This window comes from Oncorhynchus mykiss, chromosome 25 (genome assembly GCF_057628025.1).
Source record: "Oncorhynchus mykiss isolate SJ-2025 chromosome 25, ASM5762802v1, whole genome shotgun sequence".
Classification (NCBI taxonomy): Eukaryota; Metazoa; Chordata; class Actinopteri; order Salmoniformes; family Salmonidae; genus Oncorhynchus; species Oncorhynchus mykiss.
In genome coordinates this window covers 63548231-63571005 of record NC_143046.1, presented here as the reverse complement: position 1 = coordinate 63571005, position 22775 = coordinate 63548231, and the positions used below count along the sequence as shown (strand labels likewise).

Here is a 22775-nt window from a genome sequence, read left to right as displayed (position 1 = left end):
GCATGCTTGTGTATATACTATTAATTCATTTTAGTATTCTGTAAACAAATTATATCCTTTCAGTTGAGCGTACTAGCTCTTCGCCTGTCTGCTGGAAGTTTGATTATGTTGCTATGCAACATCTTACTAGCTTGTTAGCATAACAAATTACTAGCTAGACATTTTACGACTGAGTGTGCTCGTAAATTCAATCTGGAGTGCTCTCTGGGCATTTGTAAATTCAGAGGGCACATTGGACGCTCTGGCCGAGGAGTAGGATTATTCCAAACGTTCTGACCTCACAACGGCAGTCAAGCACCCAAGCTAACTGTCTAGCTACTGACAGACACAAATGAGAGAACACCTCCATCTGATAATTTTACTTGCCCTAGCAGAGCTGGTTGTTTTCATGTTATCCAGAGTGTTGGTGACTGTAACTGTGCTGCTGGCAACAATTTAATTACGTTTTTTTTGCTGATGTTTACTGATGCCGGTCATATTAAATGCCGGGTGTTGAGTGTTTGTAAATTCATCTGAGTAGATAGCCAGAGTGAATTAACAATGACCATTGAGAACACACAACGACTATACCACTTAGCTAAGCTAGGAATGACATATAGTTAATATACTAGCAAGTTCAATGTATTAGTAGCCAACTAACGTTAGCTAGCTAGCTAACATACCGGTACATACTGCTGTAATGATATGCTGCGGTTCATAAAGATAGCGTAGCCAACAAATTGTCAGCCAACATTACGTGTAACTTATTTGAAAAGTAATGACTTTATTACTTTGCTCAACATTTTCTTAACATTTGTCATAATTAGTTAAAGCAATGAAATTGTATCCACTCTCGTCGGGCTGCTGCTCCATATTTTCTGCTATTTTCTTGAAATCTGAAAAAGTTGTGAAGCCACGCCCATTTTCTGATGAATTGTATTATGAGCCCTAAAATCACGGAAATAGTGTCCACTGCTTGTGTACTTCATATTTTGGTGAATTTAGTACTACATCCTGGAACTTTTAGCATACTAACTATATCCATACTATGAACAACAATAATAATGCTACATACTCAATTTACATCACAAATAGTACAGCTAATCTGGTTCGTATGAGTATTCGAACACTGCTTAGGTCTTTTACCAAATAGGGCTATCTTCTGTACACTCATACCTTGTCACAACAAAACTGATTGGCTCAAACTCATTAGGAAGGAAAGAAATTCCACAAATTAACTTTTAACAAAGCACACCTGTTAATTGAAATGCATTACAGGTGACTGACTACCTCATGAAACTGGTTGAGAGAAGGCCAAGAGTGTGCAAAGCTGTCATCAAGGCTACTTTGAAGAATCTCAAAAGTAAAATATATTTTGATTTGTTTAACACTTTTTTGGTTACTACATGATTCCATATGCGTTGTTTCATAGTTTTGATGTCTTCACTATTATTTAACTCTCCCGAGTTGTATTTGCAAAGTATTTCAAGGAACTGGAAAATCTATATCAAGCGAGTAATTTTATATTCCACAAGTATTATCAGGTTAACTGTTTTGTACAGATAATTATCAGACTGAAGTTACAAGTGCTGGTAAACACTGAAATACATTTAGTTAAAAAACTAAAATCACAAAAGTAGAGCACTTGGCACTTACTAGTCCTGTATTAGCAGACCAATAAATCAAATCAAATTGTATTTGTCACATGCGCCGAATACAACACTGACCAGGTTGCTAGGTGCACAGTGTTTCCTCCTACACATTGGTGCGGCTGGCTTCCGGTCCGCTTGGGTTGTGTTTCGGAGGAGGCATGGCTCTCGACATTCGTCTCTCCCGAGCCTGTATGGGAGTTGTAGCGATGAGACAAGACTACTAACAATTGGATACCATGAAATTGGGGAGAAAAAAAGGGGTAAAATAAATAACAATAGTGAAGTCGACTACAGTTGAAGTCTGAAGTTTTACCTTAGCCAAACTCAGTTTTTCACAATACCTGACATTTTATCCTAGTAAAAATTCCCACTAGGATCAAATGTCAGGAATTGTGAAAAACTGAGTTGAAATGTATTTGGCTAACTTCGCTATTGTTATTGTTGTCCACAATCATCTCCTTTGTCTTGATCACGTTGGCCTAGTGTGGTGTTGTCCTGGCAGTCTCTGACCTCCTCCCTATAGGCTCATTGTTCTCGGTGATCAAGCCTACACTATTGTGTCATCGGCAAACTTAATGATGGTGTTGGAGTCGTGCCTGGCCATGCAGTCATGAGTGAACAGGGAGTACAGGAGGGGACTGAGCACGCACCGCTGAGGGGCCCCTGTGTTGAGGATCAGCGGTGTATATGTGTTGTTACCTTCCCTTACCACCTGGGGGCAGTTGCAGAGGGAGGTGTTTAGTCCCAGGGTCCTTAGTTTAGTGACGAGCTTTGAGGGCACAATGGTGTTGATCGCTGAGCTGCAGTCAGTGAATATCATTCTCACATATGTGTTCCTTTTGTTCAGGTGTGAAAGGGCATGTGGAGTGCAATAGAGATTGCATAATCTGTGGATCTGTTGAGGCGGTATGCAAATTGGTGTGGGTCTAGGATTTCTGGGATAATGGTGTTGATATAGACATCTTCAGTGCAGACATTTTTTTTACATGATGGAAGACATTAGCAGAATATGTTTAAAACCATACAAATGGCCAAATGCAGGCTACTGTGCAACTTGCAATTCAGGTAGGATGCAATTTTTAAAACTTTTTTTTTTGTATTTATAATAATTTGTTTCATCATTATTATTATTATTATTTTATATCATTGTTATTATTGTAAGCCTATTTATGAATCTAAACCAGTTCTTTAAATTTCATTCTGTTGAGTAATTTTCGGTGGGTAAATTAGGTATTTTTAATTGTGTGCTCAGTATTTAGTTTAAAGGAAAACTCCACCCAAAAACTATCTTTTGGTATTTGTTTCATTAGTCCATTGTTGATTTTGTCCCAAAATCAAGTTTTCGAGATATATAACTTTCAAAATACAGAAATACAGCAGTTCTAATGCCTTTTGTAAAAGTTAGCCGTGGTGTGGATATTTGTCTATACTGCAGGCCTATGAGATAAAGGCAGCACGCACTAGCGCTCCAACTGACTCTGACAGTTGAATTTAAGGTGAGGAAGAACATTTTAGGCCTACCAGAGTCCAATATAATGCTTATCTTTATATATTTAAAAAAATTCTGATCGAAAAATAACTTATTAGTCTCCTTCTGTCCCCCGATATATGTATAGCAAACGCAGTAGCCCATCTGACAAGAATTAAGAAATGCATGTTGCTGTCATAGCATGTCGCCAGCATATCTCTATTTCTCTCTGGGGCTAGGACTAACCTGGCTTCTCTTCTTTTATATTTATTTTTTAAATATTAATATCATACAGTGGATGCCTACGACTATAGGCCAATGCATGCAATGTCCTGTTGCATTTAGTGCTCAAATCTCTGACAGGCTATATAGCGTCAATGTTTTCATTCTCACTTTTACCAAATGGAACCTTTTTATATCCTCTAGATGGCAGTGTCAGACAGAAAATTATCCAGATCATCTGAACAATCAGTTTCTTTAGTGTATTCTGAAATAGTTGTCAGAATGTCAGTCTCATGGGCCCCTTTCATATTTATCTCATCTTCATGTCCTCTTTACATGAAGCTGATGCTGCATCGTGACTCCTGTACTGAGTCACTCCTGTACTGAGTCATGGCTGCTGCCTGAAACAAGTAATAGGGGTCCATTGTGAAAATCAATAACCTTTTAAAACACACACACTATATGTGTGTTGTTGGCAGTGTTATGAGTAACACACTATTATACCCCCAAGTCCAGCAAACTAGTAAAAACAGAAGAGCATCATATTTAACACAGACTCTGCAGTATAAAAAGAACCAATCAAGGGATAAGAGTCAAGTTGATGTGAGATCCAGCACTTATGTGAGGTGTCTCATTCCTCCCATTCTAGAATGAAGAGATGGCCAGTCCAGGTCTCCTAATTGCCCAGTTCCAGACCCAGTCCCCTTTCAGTCAGCCTGATGGGGCAGAACCGGGTATCAGTGAATTGTATGAATTAATTTGTTTGCCTGGAAAGGTGAGCTGCTAGAGGTGCTCAATAATTCGGTGTTTGTAACAGACGTTGCCTCAGCAGGGGAACACGCAACACCACGGCTGACTGATACACACTGCCGAAACAAAAAGCAGGGTCTCATTGTTATTATTGTAAAAGGATCTGTGGAAACTACAGCGTACCCTTGTTATCCCTCTAGTCTCAACTGTACTAGTTTGGCACAGAAAGAAACACGAAGTAGTTTTAATTTTGACTAATTTAGTTCCTGGTGATATTTGACCTTCTCAAATGAAATGGGTTAGTTCAGAGTCTTTATAACTGGTTTTACCCTCTGAGTGATTGTTCACAGCATTTATCTGCTCTCTCTTTTATCCATTATTGATGGAGGTGTAACTGAGGATGCCAATTTGACTTCAAGGCTTATTAAACGTACACCTGATAATAGCTGTTATAAATGATGTGGGGGCGATCTAATGAACACTGGAGGAAGTCTGGATCACCTGTCAGGGAAACGTAGGTAGGTAAGTGTGGATGAACAGAGATGGCCAAGAGTTTCCACATGCTGTGATGTAGAGATGATAAGCCACTGAGTAATACAGTAAACTCAGTGCTTGACTTGGACTGAAATACAGTAGGTTCTGGTACTCATTTTGGGTGCCGGTACCTTTTATATTTAGGTGCAGGAGCTCCACAATACTTTTGAGCTTATACAGTATTCTATAAGAGGTGCAGGACCTCAAGCAGTAGAACATTTTAGGTGCCGGTACTCAGCTCCGGTAAGCTCTTTACTCAGTCAAGCACTGAGTAAACTCCTGATTAGGGCACATTGGAAAATGTGAAACCCGCATGTGTTAGAATTTGGGACATGGATATTTTTCTGGATAACAAAATGGTTAAATAAATGTATTTATAACCACTCCGATCTTTAGTTGCCCTCTCATCCCTTTCTCAGCTTTTATCACTCTGTAATTGACCTATGCACTCCTACCTGAGAGAAAAGGATAGCACACCTAGACACACACAGAGAGAGAGGCATATTTCATTACCATCCTCCACAGGCAGCGAGGGAGGGAGGCGGGGGGGGGGGGGGAGACGAGTGCACATAGACAGACGGAGCAAGCAAGATAGATATGTAGGAGAGCTAGAGCAAGAGAAGAAGAAAAAGATCGAGCACACAAGAAAGACAGCAAGAGAGAGGGTGGGAGTGAGAGCACCAGAGACAGAGGGAGAGATAGAAAGAGAGAGAGAGACGGCTGTGTGTTTCCTAAGCTGTTTTACCCGAGGCCATGGCAGGCATGGCGTCGGAGCCAGTCACCCAGTCCAGGGTGATGTTCCAGTCCGCAGATAAAAAAGAGGAGCATACGCGTCGCAAACTGGGCAAGCTGACCGTCAAATACAACCGCAAGGACCTGCAGAGGAGGCTGGATATTGAGGAGTGGATCGACAATCAGCTGCACCTGCTCTTCGACTATGAGGTAGGTCGTGCACGGCTGCTGCTGGCACAGCTAGGTCCCAGGGGCTGTGTGGGTAGATTTATTACTGCATTATCAGCCTTGTAGATACACATTATCTGACCCTCATATCAGGATGACTATACATCATATTACATTATTTATATCCTTTCTGAACATCTATCACTGAATGGACATACATACAACATTCCAGAGTAACACAACATTATCTATCTAACATAAATATATTAATTGGCTAATACAATCACCCCTTTCCTTATTATAAATACTTATACACAGACAGTACTATAGTGGCACGCAGCATCTGTCCTCAAAAGATGAGAATCTACTCCCCTCTGTGACACTGGTTCAGACAGGGCAGCAAATCCCTGTTGTCTGGTCAGTTTGCAGTCTGAGACTTCTAAGAACTTGAGAGGTTTACTGCTTAGATCTCGGCAGGGAGGTTGTCTGCAGAACTGCTTATGGCCAGGATTGCACACCACAAACGGAGGGACTGGGCATTAGCATAATTGATTCCAAAGATTAGGGAGTGGGACCCCTGTGTGGAGATCGTAGGACCCCCCCGTGTCATCACTGCACTGCAATTTGGTGGGGGGAAATCCAATTATAATCAGAGGCTGCATCGATTTGCTGCGAAGTCTCTGGGGATGCCATGGCAACAGAAGACTGGCTCCCTCGTGATGAGGAAAGGCACAGAGGAGTCAGAGGGATGTCTTCAGGAGCATGGCCATCCGCCTGATAATGGAGATCATATGACAACACGGCCTGTGTTTGAAGCTGGATTGGGGAAGGACGGGGTGGAAGAGGATGATGTTTCTCATTTACTTTCCTGACTGAGGAGGGAGTTGTGTTGGGGCAGTGAGTGACTTGAATGCCTCCAACCAAAAAATTATTCTCTACTGCCAAGAAACACTGCATATGGCATACTGATGCTGTAGGGCATGAGAGAGCATCACGTGTGAGGGGTGTCCTCATTAAACTTCCTGAAAATAGCTACAGATGTAGGATCTTAATTTGATCACTCTTTTGTTGCTGATAATGGTCCTGCACAGCAGGAAATGCAAACTTGTAGTGTATTCCAGATTTAAAAAGGCTTCTAAAGTTTGTAATGTTCACTTTAAAATGTTAGATTTGATTTGTCCTACCAAAAAATGTATCAACACCTACAAAAAAAGTCAATTAATTATAATACACATAATAATTCAAAATTTCCTGTTGCTGCAGGATTCTCCTCTCGGCTCAGACTCCACATTTCCCTCAGAACAGGCCAGTGAACAGCCCGTGTGAGCTACTGTAAGCCTGGGTGATTTTAATAAAACCACTCTACTGTCAGATTGGACACACAACAATGGTTGGCGTTTTGTAAGGATTGCATTACACCTGTCTCCTAAATATAGCGATCCCATTAACTGCTTATTTCTCTAGTAATATATGCAAAGATCCCTGAAAGGCGGTGGGTTGAAATGATGCCTGAATCTCAGAAATAAGAATAGAGGATTATGGTTAAAGAATAATCTCTATGCTGCTTTACAAATGATGCTAGGTCAGTCTTGCCTGCTGCTTCAAAACCAAATCAAATAAATATGTTTAAATCAACAAAAACAAAAAAATCTTAAACAACAGGTAGGGTTTGATCTTAGTCCTGTATTTACACATTGCCTGTTTTATGGATCGTCAGAGGTAATTTCTTACAAGCGCAATGGTGACCCGTCATTCAGGGCAGAACCCCACCTGTTGCCTGTTTTGCATGTTATTTTAGCATAAATACAGTGTCTTGCGAAAGTATTCGGCCCCCTTGAACGTTGCGACCTTTTGCCACATTTCAGGCTTCAAACATAAAGATATAAAACTGTATTTGTTTGTGAAGAATCAACAACAAGTGGGACACAATCATGAAGTGGAACGACATTTATTGAATATTTCAAACTTTTTTAACAAATCAAAAACTGAAAAATTGGGCGTGCAAAATTATTCAGCCCCTTTACTTTCAGTGCAGCAAACTCTCTCCAGAAGTTCAGTGAGGATCTCTGAATGATCCAATGTTGACCTAAATGACTAATGATGATAAATACAATCCACCTGTGTGTAATCAAGTCTCCGTATAAATGCACCTGCACTGTGATAGTCTCAGAGGTCCGTCAAAAGCGCAGAGAGCATCATGAAGAACAAGGAACACACCAGGCAGGTCCGAGATACTGTTGTGAAGAAGTTTAAAGCAGGATTTGGATACAAAAAGATTTCCCAAGCTTTAAACATCCCAAGGAGCACTGTGCAAGCGATAATATTGAAATGGAAGGAGTATCAGACCACTGCAAATCTACCAAGACCTGGCCGTCCCTCTAAACTTTCAGCTCATACAAGGAGAAGACTGATCAGAGATGCTGCCAAGAGGCCCATGATCACTCTGGATGAACTGCAGAGATCTACAGCTGTGGGAGACTGTCCATAGGACAACAATCAGTCGTATATTGCACAAATCTGGCCTTTATGGAAGAGTGGCAAGAAGAAAGCCATTTCTTAAAGATATCCATAAAAAGTGTCGTTTAAAGTTTGCCACAAGCCACCTGGGAGACACACCAAACATGTGGAAGAAGGTGCTCTGGTCAGATGAAACCAAAATTGAACTTTTTGGCAACAATGCAAAACGTTATGTTTGGCGTAAAAGCAACACAGCTGAACACACCATCCCCACTGTCAAACGTGGTGGTGGCAGCATCATGGTTTGGGCCTGCTTTTCTTCAGCAGGGACAGGGAAGATGGTTAAAATTGATGGGAAGATGGCTGGAGCCAAATACAGGACCATTCTGGAAGAAAACCTGATGGAGTCTGCAAAAGACCTGAGACTGGGACGGAGATTTGTCTTCCAACAAGACAATGATCCAAAACATAAAGCAAAATCTACAATGGAATGGTTCAAAAATAAACATATCCAGGTGTTAGAATGGCCAAGTCAAAGTCCAGACCTGAATCCAATCAAGAATCTGTGGAAAGAACTGAAAACTGCTGTTCACAAATGCTCTCCATCCAACCTCACTGAGCTCGAGCTGTTTTGCAAGGAGGAATGGGAAAAAAATGTCAGTCTCTCGATGTGCAAAACTGATAGAGACATACCCCAAGCGACTTACAGCTGTAATCGCAGCAAAAGGTGGCGCTACAAAGTATTAACTTAAGGGTGCTGAATAATTTTGCACGCCCAATTTTTCAGTTTTTGATTTGTTAAAAAAGTTTGAAATATCCAATAAATGTCGTTCCACTTCATGATTGTGTCCCACTTGTTGTTGATTCTTCACAAAAAAATACAGTTTTATATCTTTATGTTTGAAGCCTGAAATGTGGCAAAAGGTCGCAAAGTTCAAGGGGGCCGAATACTTTCGCAAGGCACTGTACATCAGTTTGCAAACAATGTAAAAAAAAACATCAAAATGCCGCATACAAACAGGATCTTTTTTGCTTCTTGAGTAAGGCAGCTCCAAAATGCAGGTGTTTCAGTTTAGCTCAGTGCTTTCTGTGGTGGTGGGGCAACCAGTGGAAAATACAGGGCGTAAGGGTTGGTAATGTTCTCTAGTTGCGCTGTGATTGGCTCAGTTTTCTGTCATTCATGGGGACACTACGTCACCGCAAAATCTACAGGGAGAGCTAAAAAAATTGAAGCCCCTTGGGTGCTGCCTTATTGTAGATTTACATTAGAAGTGCCCATCCAAGAAGGGCCAAGGTCCTTGGCCACAGATAAAATTACGTCAAATCACATTACATCATCATAAATTAAGTTGACAATTTACTGACAAATCCTTTTCAATCCTTGTAATACAGAGAAAATTATATATAAAACGTTTCAGTGCTCTTCGACCATTGGACATAAACATTAGACAACAAGTTGGAAATTGCAAATTTAACAAAGCAATCACTAGCCTGCTATTCAGTAGAGAGGGTGTGTGGTCCAAGTCTAGGTTTAAGGGTCTCTTTTCCAAGCTTAAAAGGATAAACACTCGCATGCAACACCATGGGCCAGAAAAGGTTGAATACTTGGCCATAATGTCAATCCAGCATGACTTCTGCCGCGTTCAATACAACTGGAAAATCTCAGACTTGTGAGTTCAAGATAACTGGGAACTCAGAAAAAAACGAGCTCCGACTGGGAAAATATGTTTTGAACAATCATCCAACTCAGAATTCCAAATTGAGAACTCAGGCCTCTTTCTAAAGCTCCGACCTGAAGATCACTGACGGCATGATTCAACCGTTTTATTTTCGAGTTTCCAGTTGTCTTGAAAGCACCATAAATCCAGAGAATGCCAGACTTTGATGACAAAGTTTGATAACAAAATGTGCCCACAAAAAGGACCACAGCGCCACTTTCTTGTTCAAATGAGCACAGCACAACAAGGTGAGTCCAAAAATGTATAATATGCTGCTGCATAAATTATGTATTATTCCAGCAAGATATGTATACTGTAGCTAAGAAAGTAATATTAAGTGTATGTTGTGTAGTAAGCTATTAGTAGCCCATGTGCCTCGACCTAATAGTTTGGTCCCTTTCCCCCTCATAATTTAGCCTACTGTTCTGACTTGGTGGTGCACATGTAGCCTATAGCCTGTTTTAGAGAAAAGTCACTATCAAATATTGTAAGAGCTTTCATTGTCTGCTTATATAATCCCTTTATTTATCCTACGGTTCTGACTTGGTGTACAGGGAGAATACTGTAAGAACGGTCCATGTTCTGAATTCTGTCGCTGTACATTTCAAAAGTACTGAATACATAGTTACATTGACAACATCCGTCTTATCTCACTCATTGTCTTAATCGAAATTATGGATTGCCTCTTATCCGCTCTCGTTCCCTTATGCCATAGTTGGTACATCTCAATTGTCAGTAGAAACAACATTTGTTTAAGCAAGTCAGCCATATCAGCAATTTTTTTTTACAGGCAGTAAATGAGGCTGAATGAACTGTTTCGCTGCCAGACAAGGCTTCGCTGATAGCTAGGTATATTAGTGGTAAGGATTCACTCCATGGTGCTGAAAAGAAAACTCTGGGATGGCTTTATGTAGGTTCTAACAGTTTGTGGGCACCATTATAGTGCAATTAATGTATTGTTTATTGTGTTGCGTTGTGTATCGGTCTTGCTGACATGCAGAAAATTGGGGGAGTTTTCCCCACCAAGATGTACATGCTAAAATCAGCACTGTATAACGTCCCGCTTCTTGAAAGCGGCAGCTCTAGCCTTTAGCTTAGTGTGGATGTTGCCCGTAATCCATGGCTTCTTGGGATATGTACAGTACCAGGCAAAAGCTTTAGAACACCTACTCATTCAGGTTTTTCTTTATTTTTACTATTTTCTACATTGTAGAATAATAGCGAAGACATCAAAGCTATAAAATAACACATATGGAATCATGTAGTAACCAAAAAAGTGTTAAACAAATCAAAATATATTTTATATTTGAGATTATTAAAATAGTCACCCTTTGCCTCGATGACAGCTTTACATACTCTTGGCATTCTCTCAACCAACTTCATGAGGTAGTCACCTGGAATGCATTTCAATTAACAAGTGTGCCTTCTTAAAAGTTAATTTGAAGAAATTCTTTCCCTCTTAATGCATTTGAGCCAATCAGTTGTGTTGTGACAAGGTAGGTGTGGTATACAGAAGATAGTCTTATTTGGTAAAAGACCAAGTCCATGTTATGGCAAGAACAGCTCAAATAAGCAAAGAGAAATGACCGTCCTTCATTACTTGAAGCCTTGTGTAGTCTTAACATTCTGTATACTCCCCTTGTCCTAAGGGTAAAAAGTGACCCTCCTTCACTAAACCCATAAAATGAAGCAGCTTAATTGAATTTTAAACCCCAAATATATTTTGCATGAAGAAATAACCTGTCATTCATCACAAACTTTGTGAATATCTGGGTTTTCCCTCTTCACAATGCAGAAAGACTGCATTTAAATCTGTGGACACCACTCCTTTTTATTACAACACACCTGTCATAATTGTTTTCTTTACTAAAGTAGAGGTCTATTATTATTATTATTATTATTATTGCTAAAGGTACTGCATAGGTGTAAACATACATTTTTTAGCAAGAGATGGCACTTGTATAGCCTAAGTAGTTTTGAATGCATTTTATTGAAGGGAAACAATAACCGTCTTACTTTTTTGGCATATTCTTTTGATATATTCTTATATACTGTAGAATGAGGACTTCAACAACAAAATATGAGTCTTCTCCCATTTTTTGAACCATTGCCCCCACCCACAAAGTGTATAAACAACAACAATAAATACGAACATAAGACAATAGATACAAAACAAAAATGTGAACAACATGAATCAATCAACTCTAATTAGCACATGTAGGACTATTGGCATCTCCTCCTCTTGCCTGCCCCAGCTGCAGCCTCAGGTGGATCAGGACAAGATTCGGGCCCCTGAACAGCTTTCAGGCGCTGCAGAGGCTGCTGTGCGGGGGAGGCGCTCCCTTCTTTGAATGTGTGGGGTTACAAGTGCCTTTCCCAGTTGCTCCAGGAACACCCTCCTCTTGTTCCGCTCATCAGGCATCGAGGTAGGGTGGACATTCTAACTCAGGCGAGCAGAACCCAGTTAGAATATGGTTCCAGAACTATTTATAATTTGCATAGGGTTTGATATTATTGTCATACTATTATCATGATAATTATGTACAGTAGATATTTTACATTTTAGTCATTTAGCAGACACTCACTTACAGTAGTGAGTGCATACATTTTCTTTCTGGTCTCCCGTGGGAATCAAACCCACAACCCCAGCGTAGCAAGCGCAACTAAGCTACTCAGGACATGTCATCAGTACGCTAATAGTAGACTAGTAGACAGTACACTAATGTTATTGTGTTTGAGTTCTTGACTGTGCTAATTTGTCTGTGGGAATCCCTGAGAGAGAAGGCCCTTTATGACTGAAGGATGTTGCACGTAATGGGATCCCTGCATGATTGATGGAATGATAACAGATACAGTAGCAGTAGTAGCAACTCCTTTGTCATTGTGGTTATGGGGCCTGCCATATGAAACAGGCCTGTTGTCTGGTAGGTACAGTCTTTGTGGGTTTGTAATCCTGTATGGATAAAACAGTATGACTAGGACAAGCAGGGTTTCCTGGACAGGTCACGCAGTCAAGAAAAAACTCCTGCCCTAAGTATCTCTTTATAGGATTTGAGGTGCTCATGTCTTAATGTCAGATTTCAGTGGTGACTAGACAAACTCCAGTCTATCTGAGAAGGATAAGTTGTTTGGTAGACACCACCCATTGGTGTGGCAGGAGGAGACATGGTTGGTCCATGTGCGTTGACTAATGGGATGAATTTTGCATGAACTCAGAGGAATGCAGGTTAGGCTGTGGTTGGATACTCTGACTCTTCCGTGTGGAAGTATTTAGTGGTCAGCCCCCTGTGTCAAGAGCTGAATTATTTAGTGACATCTCTAATTTATACAAGTAGCTTATTGGTTGGGTATTGAGTGGCAGTGGCAGTGGCACTGGACCACGTTGATGACTTCACACCTTTTAGGAAAATAGTCTCAAATCGTAGAGGTGTGAAAAACACCAAGAGTAGGAAAAACTTCCTTAATATCCTTACTCAATAGAAATATACTTCAGACTGCAGTTATGTCATTATCTGTTGATGTGCCCTTGAGCAAGGCACTTAAGCCTAATAGCTCCTGTAAAGGGATAAGAGCATCTGCTAAATTACTAAAATGTAAATGTAATTATTAATTTACAAATGTAAAGCAATATGCCTCTCGTTTCAATGGATATAGTACTAAATGCGTGATGCCTCTTTAACTTGTTACAGCCATTAGCCAGACCCTGGTGAGGACGATGAGATGAGCTTCCCCGAGACGGTTTCTGACAGTTTGTGCAGAAACTCTTCGGTTGTGCAAACCCACAGTTTCATCAGCTGCCCGGTTGGTGGTCTCAGACGATCTCGCAGGTGAAGAAGCCAGCTGTGGAGGTCCTAGGCTGGCGTGGTTACATGTGGTCTGTGGTCATTTGGCCGGTTGGATGTGCTAACAAATTCTCTAAAACGACGTTGGAGGTGGCTTATGGTATAGAAATTAATATTTAATTCTCTGGCAAAAGCTCTGGTGGAAATTTCTGCAATCCCCATGCCAATTGCACGCTCCCTCAAAACTTCAGGCATCTGTGGCATTGTGTTGTGTGACAAAACTGCACATTTTAGAGTGGCCTTTTAATTGTCCACATCACAAGGTGCACCAGTGTGATGATCATGCTGTTTAATCAGCTTCTTGATATGCCACACCTGTCAGGTGGATGGATTATCTTGGTAAAGGAGAAATGCTCACTAACAGGGATGTAAACAAATGTGTGCACAAAATGTGAGAGAAATAAGCTATTTGTGCATATGGAAAAATACTGGAAACGTTTATTTAGTCTCATGAAACACTTCTAACGTTTATATTTTTGTTCAGTATAATAAGACTGATTGGTTTAGGAACATCGGTTTGTTATGTGGTCAGAGTGTTTTAGGGATCCAAGCAAAGTGGAGAATGTAGCTTCTCTATCATACTGCATAATCACCATGTACTTATTGTAAATGCATCAATCTACAATGCCTCAGCAGTTGGCTGCTATGATATGATTTCTGTCTTGTCATGTCAATGTTGAATATAAATGGTTATGAACCCCAAATTCCAATCAAATTTCAATTGAACTCTACCTAAAGGCAATGTAGTTTTAGGCTCTGCTGGCATGGATACAACTGGTCCCTTGGATACAGGAGCATCTTATCCTAACAAAATCCCTCAACATAAAATGGTTAATTAAGATTGCAGTTCTAATCCATGTTGCAGTTAAAAAATGATGCTCCTCTAAAGAACCACTTTCATATTCATGTGTTAAAAAAATGAATGCCAACATTCATTTTAATGTTAATTTACATTTTAGTAATTTAATTTTAACTTCAAAAGTGCTGTCGAGACATTTTCATTTTTTTTTTCATAAAATAAAATCACACAAATGAAAAGCATTCAACCCCACACAATATAAACATTGAAGAGCTACTACAAAAGGTTACAAAGGCTTTCTCATGACAATAACAAACGCATACACTTTTTCTCCCACTGAATTTTCGAAACTTTTATTGATATTCTGTGGTGCTGTGCATTGCCCTGCAGTCTTAAGCCAGAGTCAGACAGAGAGAGGATCACTGGATCAGTGGTTCGCTGGCCCAGCACAGCCCAGCAGGGCCCTGCACCCGTGGAATAATGCCAATATGCAGAATCCCAAACAGTCAGACCTGGCATCATTTATCAATTAGAGGGACACACAGGGGACTCTGGACTGGGCTGTTGATCTCTTCCGTTCCGCCACTCAGCACTAGACTCATTGATTAGTGCTCTCCTCATCCAGAGATCTGCCATCTTCAACAGACCTGCCATTAAACCCCCAACTGGAAAATTCTCTTTTTAAGGGCTTTTCAAATCTAAAACTACACCTGCTGACTCCAGATATTTCCCAGCTCAGTCTTCCATGGCCAGAAGTGAGGCATCATCATATCCTGTCAGTAAATGGTATTCAAAGGGCAATATCAGCCAGTATATAGATTGATTACTATTACCTTAGTATTTGTTTTAGATTAGCGGAGTCATTTTGGTGTGGATGTGGTTTTGCAATGTTTCTCAAAGATGGCAGACACTCATCTATATCTAGGGGCTGTAACTGACATTGGTAGGAGTTAAGTGGATTCATATGAAATCTGTTAACACGGTCTACTAAATTCATTAGATAATTAGATTTCCAGGTAAGTGTCAGTTTACAACAAATGACCACATATCACACAGTAAGGGGTTATTCTTAAACACACCCAGAATATTTACCCCAGGTCTAGACTAATCTGCACAGGATATTTGCCATATAAATAAATTAGCCCAGAATAAGGAAGCAGAAACACTGCTAATTTCATATTTTAAAAAATTAAACGGAGGAATTCTTACTCTAATGGTTGAGCAAAATGCCAGCTGGGTAAATCATCCGTGAAATCAGATGGAAGTTGCCTTTCCTCCTGCCCCTGGTCAAAATATGTAAATTCATTAGTCCATAGTCTATGGGTTTCACTTGACTGGGAATACAGATATACCTTTAAAAAAAGGTAGGGGCGTGGATCAGAAAACCAGTCAGCATCTGGTCTGGCCACCACACGTCTCCTTCGCATAGACTTGATCAGGCTGTTGATTGTGGCCTGTGGAATGTTGTTGCTGGTTATTGGCGGGAAATAGAACACGCTGTCGTACACGTCGATCCAGAGCATCCCAAACATGTTCAACGGGTGATATGTCTGGTGAGTATGCAGGCCATGAAAGAACTGGGACATTTTCAGTTTCCAGGAATTGTGCACAGATCCTTGTGACATGGGGCCGTGCATTATCATGCTGAAACATGAGGTGATGGCGGTGGATGAATGGCACGACAATGGGTCTCAGCATCTCGTTCAAATTTCCATCGATAAAATGCATTGTCTTTGTTGTCCGTAGCTTATGCCTGCCAATAACATTACCCCACTGCCACCATGGGGCACTCTGTTCACAACATTGACATAAGCAATCCACTCGCTCACACAACGCCATCTGCCAGTGTCACGTCCTGACCTTAGTTCCTTTGTATGTTTCTATTTTAGGTTGGTCAGGGCATGAGTTGGGGTGGGCATTCTATTTTGTTCTTGTGTTTATATTTCTATGTGTTTGGCCTGGTATGGTTCCCAATCAGAGGCAGCTGTCAATCGTTGTCTCTGATTGAGAACCATACTTAGGAAGCCTGTTTTCCCACTCTTGTTGGTGGGTGGTTATCTCCCGTTTCAGTGTTTTTCACCATTCGGGACTGTTTCGTTTTTTCTTTATTCGCTTGATCGTTTGTTTCCCGTGTTCAGTGTAATAAATATGACGAACACTTACCACGCTGCATATTGGTCCGATATTTCCTACTCCTCCTCCTCAGAAGAAGACGACAACCGTTACAGAACCACCTACCACAACCGGACCAAGCAGCGTGGAAACCAGGAGCAGAGGGTTCTGGACTCCTGGACTTGGGAGGAGATTTTGGACGCAGGCTGGGGAATATCGCTGCCCCAGGAAAGAGCTGGAGGCAGCTAAAGCCGAGCGGCGGTGTTATGAGGAGTTAGCACGGCAGCGCAACAGGGACGGGAGGCAGCCCCAAACATTTCTTGGGGGGTGGCAGACGGGGAGTGTGGCTAAGTCAGGTAGGAGACCTGAGCCAACTCCCCGTGCTTACCGTGGCGAGTGGTGGACCGGGCAGGCACCGTGTTATGCCGTGAGGCGCACAGTGTCACCAGTGTGCAGGCATAGCCAGGTGCGCTACATCGCAGCTCCTCGTATCGGCTGGGCTAGAGTGGGCATCGAGCCAGGAGCAATGAAGCCGGCTCAGCGCATCTGGTCTCCAGTGCGTCTCCTCGGCCCGGGTTATATGGCACCAGCCCTACGCACAGTGTCCCCGGTTCGCCAGCACAGCCCAGTGCCGCCTGTTCCACTCCACCGCACTTGCCTGGCTACGGGGAGTATCCAGCCAGGACAGGTTGTGCAGGCTCGGTGCTCGAGGCCTCCAGTGCGCCTCAAAGGTCCGGTCCATCCAGTGCCTCCTCCATGCACCAGGCCTCCGGTGGCAGCCCCATGCACCAGGCTGTCTCTCCGTCTCCTCGCTCCAGGTGCTCCCTCCTGTCCAGCGCTTCCAGAGTCTCCCTCCTGTCCAGTGCTTCCAGAGTCTCCCTCCTGTCCAGCGCTTCCAGAGTCTCCCTCCTGTCCAGCGCTTCCAGAGTCTCCCTCCTGTCCAGCGCTTCCAGAGTCTCCCTCCTGTCCAGCGCTTCCAGAGTCTCCCTCCTGTCCAGCGCTTCCAGAGTCTCCCTCCTGTCCAGCGCTTCCAGAGTCTCCCTCCTGTCCAGTGCTTCCAGAGTCTCCCTCCTGTCCAGCGCTTCCAGAGCCGCCCGTCAGTCAGGAGATGCCGGAGCCGCCCGTCAGTCAGGAGATGCTGGAGCTGCCCGTCAGTCAGGAGATGCCGGAGCCGCCCGTCAGTCAGGAGCTGCCGGAGCCGCCCTTCAGTCAGGAGCTGCCGGAGTCTCCCATCGATTCGGGGCCCGCTGCAAGGGTCCCCAGTCCGAGGTCGGCGGCGAGGGATGCCGCTCCTAAGTGGGCCGAGAGTGAGGTCCACGTCCCGCGCCAGATCCGCCACTGCGGACAGATGCCCACCCAGACCCTCCCCTATGGGGTTAGGTTTTGCCACTTTTGGGGGGGGTTGGGGGGGGGTACTGTCAAGTCCTGACCTTAGTTCCTTTGTATGTTTCTATTTTAGGTTGGTTGGGGCGTGAGTTGGAGTGGGCATTCTATGTTTTGTTCTTGTGTTTATATTTCTATGTGTTTGGCCTGGTATGGTTCCCAATCAGAGGCAGCTGTCAATCGTTGTCTCTGATTGAGAACCATACTTAGGTAGCCTGTTTTCCCACTCTTGTTGGTGGGTGGTTATTTCCCGTTTCAGTGTTTTTCACCATTCGGGACTGTTTTTTTTATTTTTTATTCGCTTGTTCGTTTGTTTCCTGTGTTCAGTGTAATAAATATGACGAACACTTACCACGCTGCATATTGGTCCAATATTTCCTAGTACGCCTCAGACGATGAAGAGATTCATTACAGCCAGGTATAGTTGAAACCGGAATTTATCCATGAAGAGCACACTTCTCCAGATTGCCAGAGGCCATCAAAGGAGAGCATTTGCTGAACTGCAGATGGTTTCTGACAGTTTGTGCAGAAATTATTTGGTTGTGCAAACCCACAGTTTGGTCTCAGATGATCCCGCAGATAAAATGCCGGATGTGAAGGCCCTGGGCTGGCGTGGTTACATGTGGTCTGCGGTTCTGAAGCTGTTTGGACGTACTGCCAAATTCTCCAAAACGAAGTTGGAGGCAGCTTATGCTAGAGAAATTAACATTCAATTCTCTGGCAACAGCTCTGTTGGACATTCCTGCAGTCAGCATGCCAATTACATGCTCCCTCAACTCTTCAGACATCTGTGGCATTGTATTGTGTGACAAAACATTTTAGAGTGACTCTTTATTGTTCCCAGCACATGTTGTACCTGTGCAATGATCATGGAGTTTAATCAGCTTCTTGATATGCCACACCTGTCAAGTGGATGGATTATCCTGGACATGGAGAAATGCTCACTAACAGGGATGTAAATGAATTTTTCCACAATATTTGAGAGAAATAAGCCTCTTTGAGTGTATTTATTTCAGCTCATGAAACGTGGGACCAACACTTTACATGTTGCGTTTATATTTGCTTGATGCATCAGCAATGCCTTTAAGACTTGATACTCTAAGACTCATTTTCTTTGGTACGGTTAAGTGAAATATGTTCAAACATATTTAAAAGGGCCTATTTAAGGTGGCGTGGAGCCGCAGTCACAGTTCATCTATGTTTGCATGGCGGGTAAAAAAACAACGTCCCTGTGTCTCTGACCACTTTCTTTCTCTCCTTCTCTCTCTCTGTCCAGGAGGAGGAGATCACAGAGTTAGAGATTGACATAGATGAGCTGCTGGAGCTATCTGACACGGAGCAGAGATCCAGACTGCAGGTGATTACTGGCAGGATGTCCTGAGAGGAGGTCAGGTTAAAGGAGTAAAAAAATCTAAGTACAGTATGTTACCGTACCATATTTTAACGGTATCCAATACAGTTACTGTAATCTTTTTTACCTGTGTTATTACGGTAACTTTCAGGCCTGTAAGTTACGGCAAAAACAATAGTACAGTGCATTAGTGTAATAATATTATGGGAATTGTAACAAATTAATGAATTAATAATTGGATTAATTCATTAATGAAATTCATTCAGTGTAGATGAGGTTTGTCTTTTACTGCAAGGATTGGTGCAAGCATGTTGGCTAGGTAATTTGCTCACATATTACAGCATATCGATGAATTACAGTGTAGAAGAAGCTTTTGTTAAAACCTCTAGAAGTGCAAGTGGAAAAATACAGCATTTTGGTATTTTATATCTTACTTTGTTTTCTTTTTTTATTCAGCGGAACCCTTTGAGACCAGGGTCTCATTTACAATGGTGCCCCAAGGACAACAATACAATAAATTACAAAATTAAAATTAAAATAAACTTACAGAATCAACACTATAGAATCAAACACCACAATTATTAAAACAATTATTTACATTCAATCCAAACAGTTGCAATTCTCAAAAAAATATACTCAACATTAAAGTCCTAAACTGCCCTAGAGACACCAGAGAGTCAAGATGTAGGGAGTTTTGTAGGCTATTCCAAAAATGGGGGGCACTAAAACTGAAGGTGGATCTACCTAGATCGGTATGTACTAATGGAACCTCAAGAGTTAAATGGTTAACTTTCAAGGTTCCACTAGTATGTACCAATCTAGGTAAATCCGTCTGGAATGGGTTTGGTGTCTCATATTTTCTTTTAACAGTGAAGTGAGGTAGGTTGGAAGCTTGCCAATCCCACAATGATGTGTGGTTACAGTACTGTACTGTTAAATCAGTTTCTTTGGAATAAACGGTATCATTTACTGTTTACGCATAAAATCACCCAGAGTGAATTGCCATTACTGTAAATAATTAATAAGGTACTATACTGTTAGTTTTATTGTATAATACTGTCAAAACAATGTTACAACAGGTAATACCTGCTCTGCTCCGTTCAGAATCACTAAAAGGAGCAGACAAAGTGATCCAATTTATATATCTCAATCACTCCCAAATGTATTGAAGATCAAAGATAAATTCAGCTTAATCTCAAGATATAAAATGAATCTAACCAAATCAGCCCTACTGCCTCTCAAGACCCCGATGGATGAGTTTCTCTACTTATGGAATCCCAATCGTTTACCATTTTAAATATTTGGGAGTGGATATTTTTCCTTCCTTAGATAAAACCTTTGCCATAAACTTTAACAGAACGCTTAAAATCAATTCAATTCGACCTCAGTAGGTGGAATAATATCCCAGTTGCCTTAACCGGCAGAATATCTATTGCTAAAATGAATACCATATTGCCACGGCTGAATTTCTGTAGTTCAATGCTTCACATGGCTCCCCCTTCTGGCTATTGGGATAAAATTCATTGTGTGTTTTCAAAATGTATATGGTAAGGTAAACGATCCCGGATCAAATGAACAAACGTACAAAGAGGGAAAGACGTAGGAGGACTATCCATACCAAACTTTTCAATTGTATTTTCAGGCACTAGTATTTTGCTCAAACCTAAATTGGTTTAGACATTATGCCTCCTGGCTTAGTATGGAGTTGTTGCCCTGGAAGAGGTGGTCTTCACTGATATATCCCTGAAACAATTTAAACTACACTGTGGTCCTGTTATTGCTCACTCAATTTGTATTTGCCACAAAACGTACAAACAAAATAGCATGCGCATACTCCATATTTCACAAGAACGCCTTGCGATCTGGAGTGCGGCCTTTTGCGTCCCCCCAAATAGTCCAAAAGTGGAATCTGTACCCTTGCCGATATCATGGACAGTAATGGTTTGAGAACGTTCCAAGATTTGAAAGATACATACACATTACCAGACAAATCATTCTATGCTAGCCTATGGAGTCCCTTGGAAAACCAAACTACCGAAACATCCAATGATGATAATTTGTAAATAAATTATCTGGGCTCCCGAAAGGACTGATCTCTATAATACACGGTGCCTTCGGAAAGTATTCAGACCCCATGACTTTTCCACATTTTGTTACGCTACAGCCTTAATTTGAAATGGATTAAATAAAAAAAATCCTCATCAATCTACACACAATACTTATTATTGACAAAGAAAAAACAGGTATTTAGAATTTTTTGCAAATGTATAAATTTTTATTTATTTTAAATACCTTATTTACATAACTATTCTAGGACTTGATTGGAGTCCACCTGTGGTAAGTTCAATTGATTGGACATGATTTGGAAAAGCACACACCTGTGTATATAAGGTCCCACAGTTGACAGTGCATGTCAGAGCAAAAACCAAGCCATGAGGTTGAAGGAATTGTCCGTAGAGCTCCGACCGAGGCACAGCTCTAGGGAAGGGTACCAAAACATTTCTGCAGCATTGAAGGTCCCCAAGAACACAGTGGCCTCCATCAATCCTAAATGGAAGAAGTTTGGAACCATCAAGACTCTTCCTAGAGCTGGCCATCCGGACAAACTGAGCAATCAGGGGAGAAGGGCCTTGGTCAGAGAGGTGACCAAGATCCCAGTGGTCACTCTGACAGAGCTCCAGAGTTCCTCTGTGGAGATGGGAGAACCTTCCAGAAGGACAGCCATCTCTGCAGTACTCCACCAATCAGGACCTTTATGGTAGAGTGGCCAGACGAAAACCATTCCTCAGTAAAAGGCACATGACAGCCCGTTTGGAGTTTGCTAAGAGGCAGCTAAAGAACTCTCAGACCATGAGAAACCAAATGTCCTGGTCCGATGAAACCAAGATTGAACTCTTTGGCCTGAATGCCAAGTGTCTCATCTGGAGGAAACCTGGCACCATTCCTACAGTGAAGCATGGTGGTGGCAGCATCATGCGTTGGGGATGTTTTTCAGCAGCAGGGACTGGGCGACTAGTCAGGATCGAGGGAAAGCTGAACATAGCAAGTACAGAGAGATCCTAGATGAAAACCTGCTCCAGAGCACTCAGGACCTCAGACTGGGACGAAGGTTCACCTTACAACAAGATAACTACCCTAAGCACACAACCAAGACAACGCAGGAGTGGCTTCGGGACAAGTCTCAATGTCCTTGAGTGGCCCGGCCAGAGCCCAGACTTGAACCCAATCGAACATCTCTGGAGAGACATGAAAATAGCTGTGCAGTAACGCTCCCCATCCAACCTGACAGAGCTTGAGAGGATCTGCAGAGATGAATGGGAGAAACTCCTCATATACAGGTGTGCAAAGCTGTAGCGTCATACCCAAGAAGACCCGAGGCTGTAATCGCAGCGAAAGGTGCTTCAACAATGTCAAGGGGTCTGAATACTTATGTAAATGTAACATTTGCAAAATTTCAAAAAACTATTTTTGTTTTGTCATTATGGGGTATTGTGTGTAGATTGATGAGGGGGGAAAAAACTATTTATCAGTTTTAGAATAAGTCTATAACGTAACAAAATGTGGAAACCGTCAAGTGGTCTGAATACTTTCCGAATGCACTGTATGAA

The 22775-nt window shown here is 41.9% G+C and overlaps 1 protein-coding gene across 2 annotated transcripts in view; it reads left to right on the top strand.

Moving 5' to 3' along the window:
• Positions 1-2723: 2723 nt before the first annotated feature.
• Positions 2724-22775, top strand: part of LOC110505473 (protein phosphatase 1 regulatory subunit 14B) — a 22060-nt gene continuing 2008 nt past the window's right edge. Inside the window, exons 1-2 of one of the 2 annotated variants that reach the window (XM_021584712.3) lie at positions 2724-5547; positions 19093-19173. In XM_021584712.3, coding sequence (XP_021440387.1) covers positions 5359-5547; positions 19093-19173 — 270 coding nt within the window. In that variant the 5' untranslated portion in view covers positions 2724-5358. Of the gene's footprint in view, positions 5548-19092; positions 19204-22775 lie in introns of both variants that reach the window. The other variant, XM_090220722.1, reaches the window with a different exon arrangement.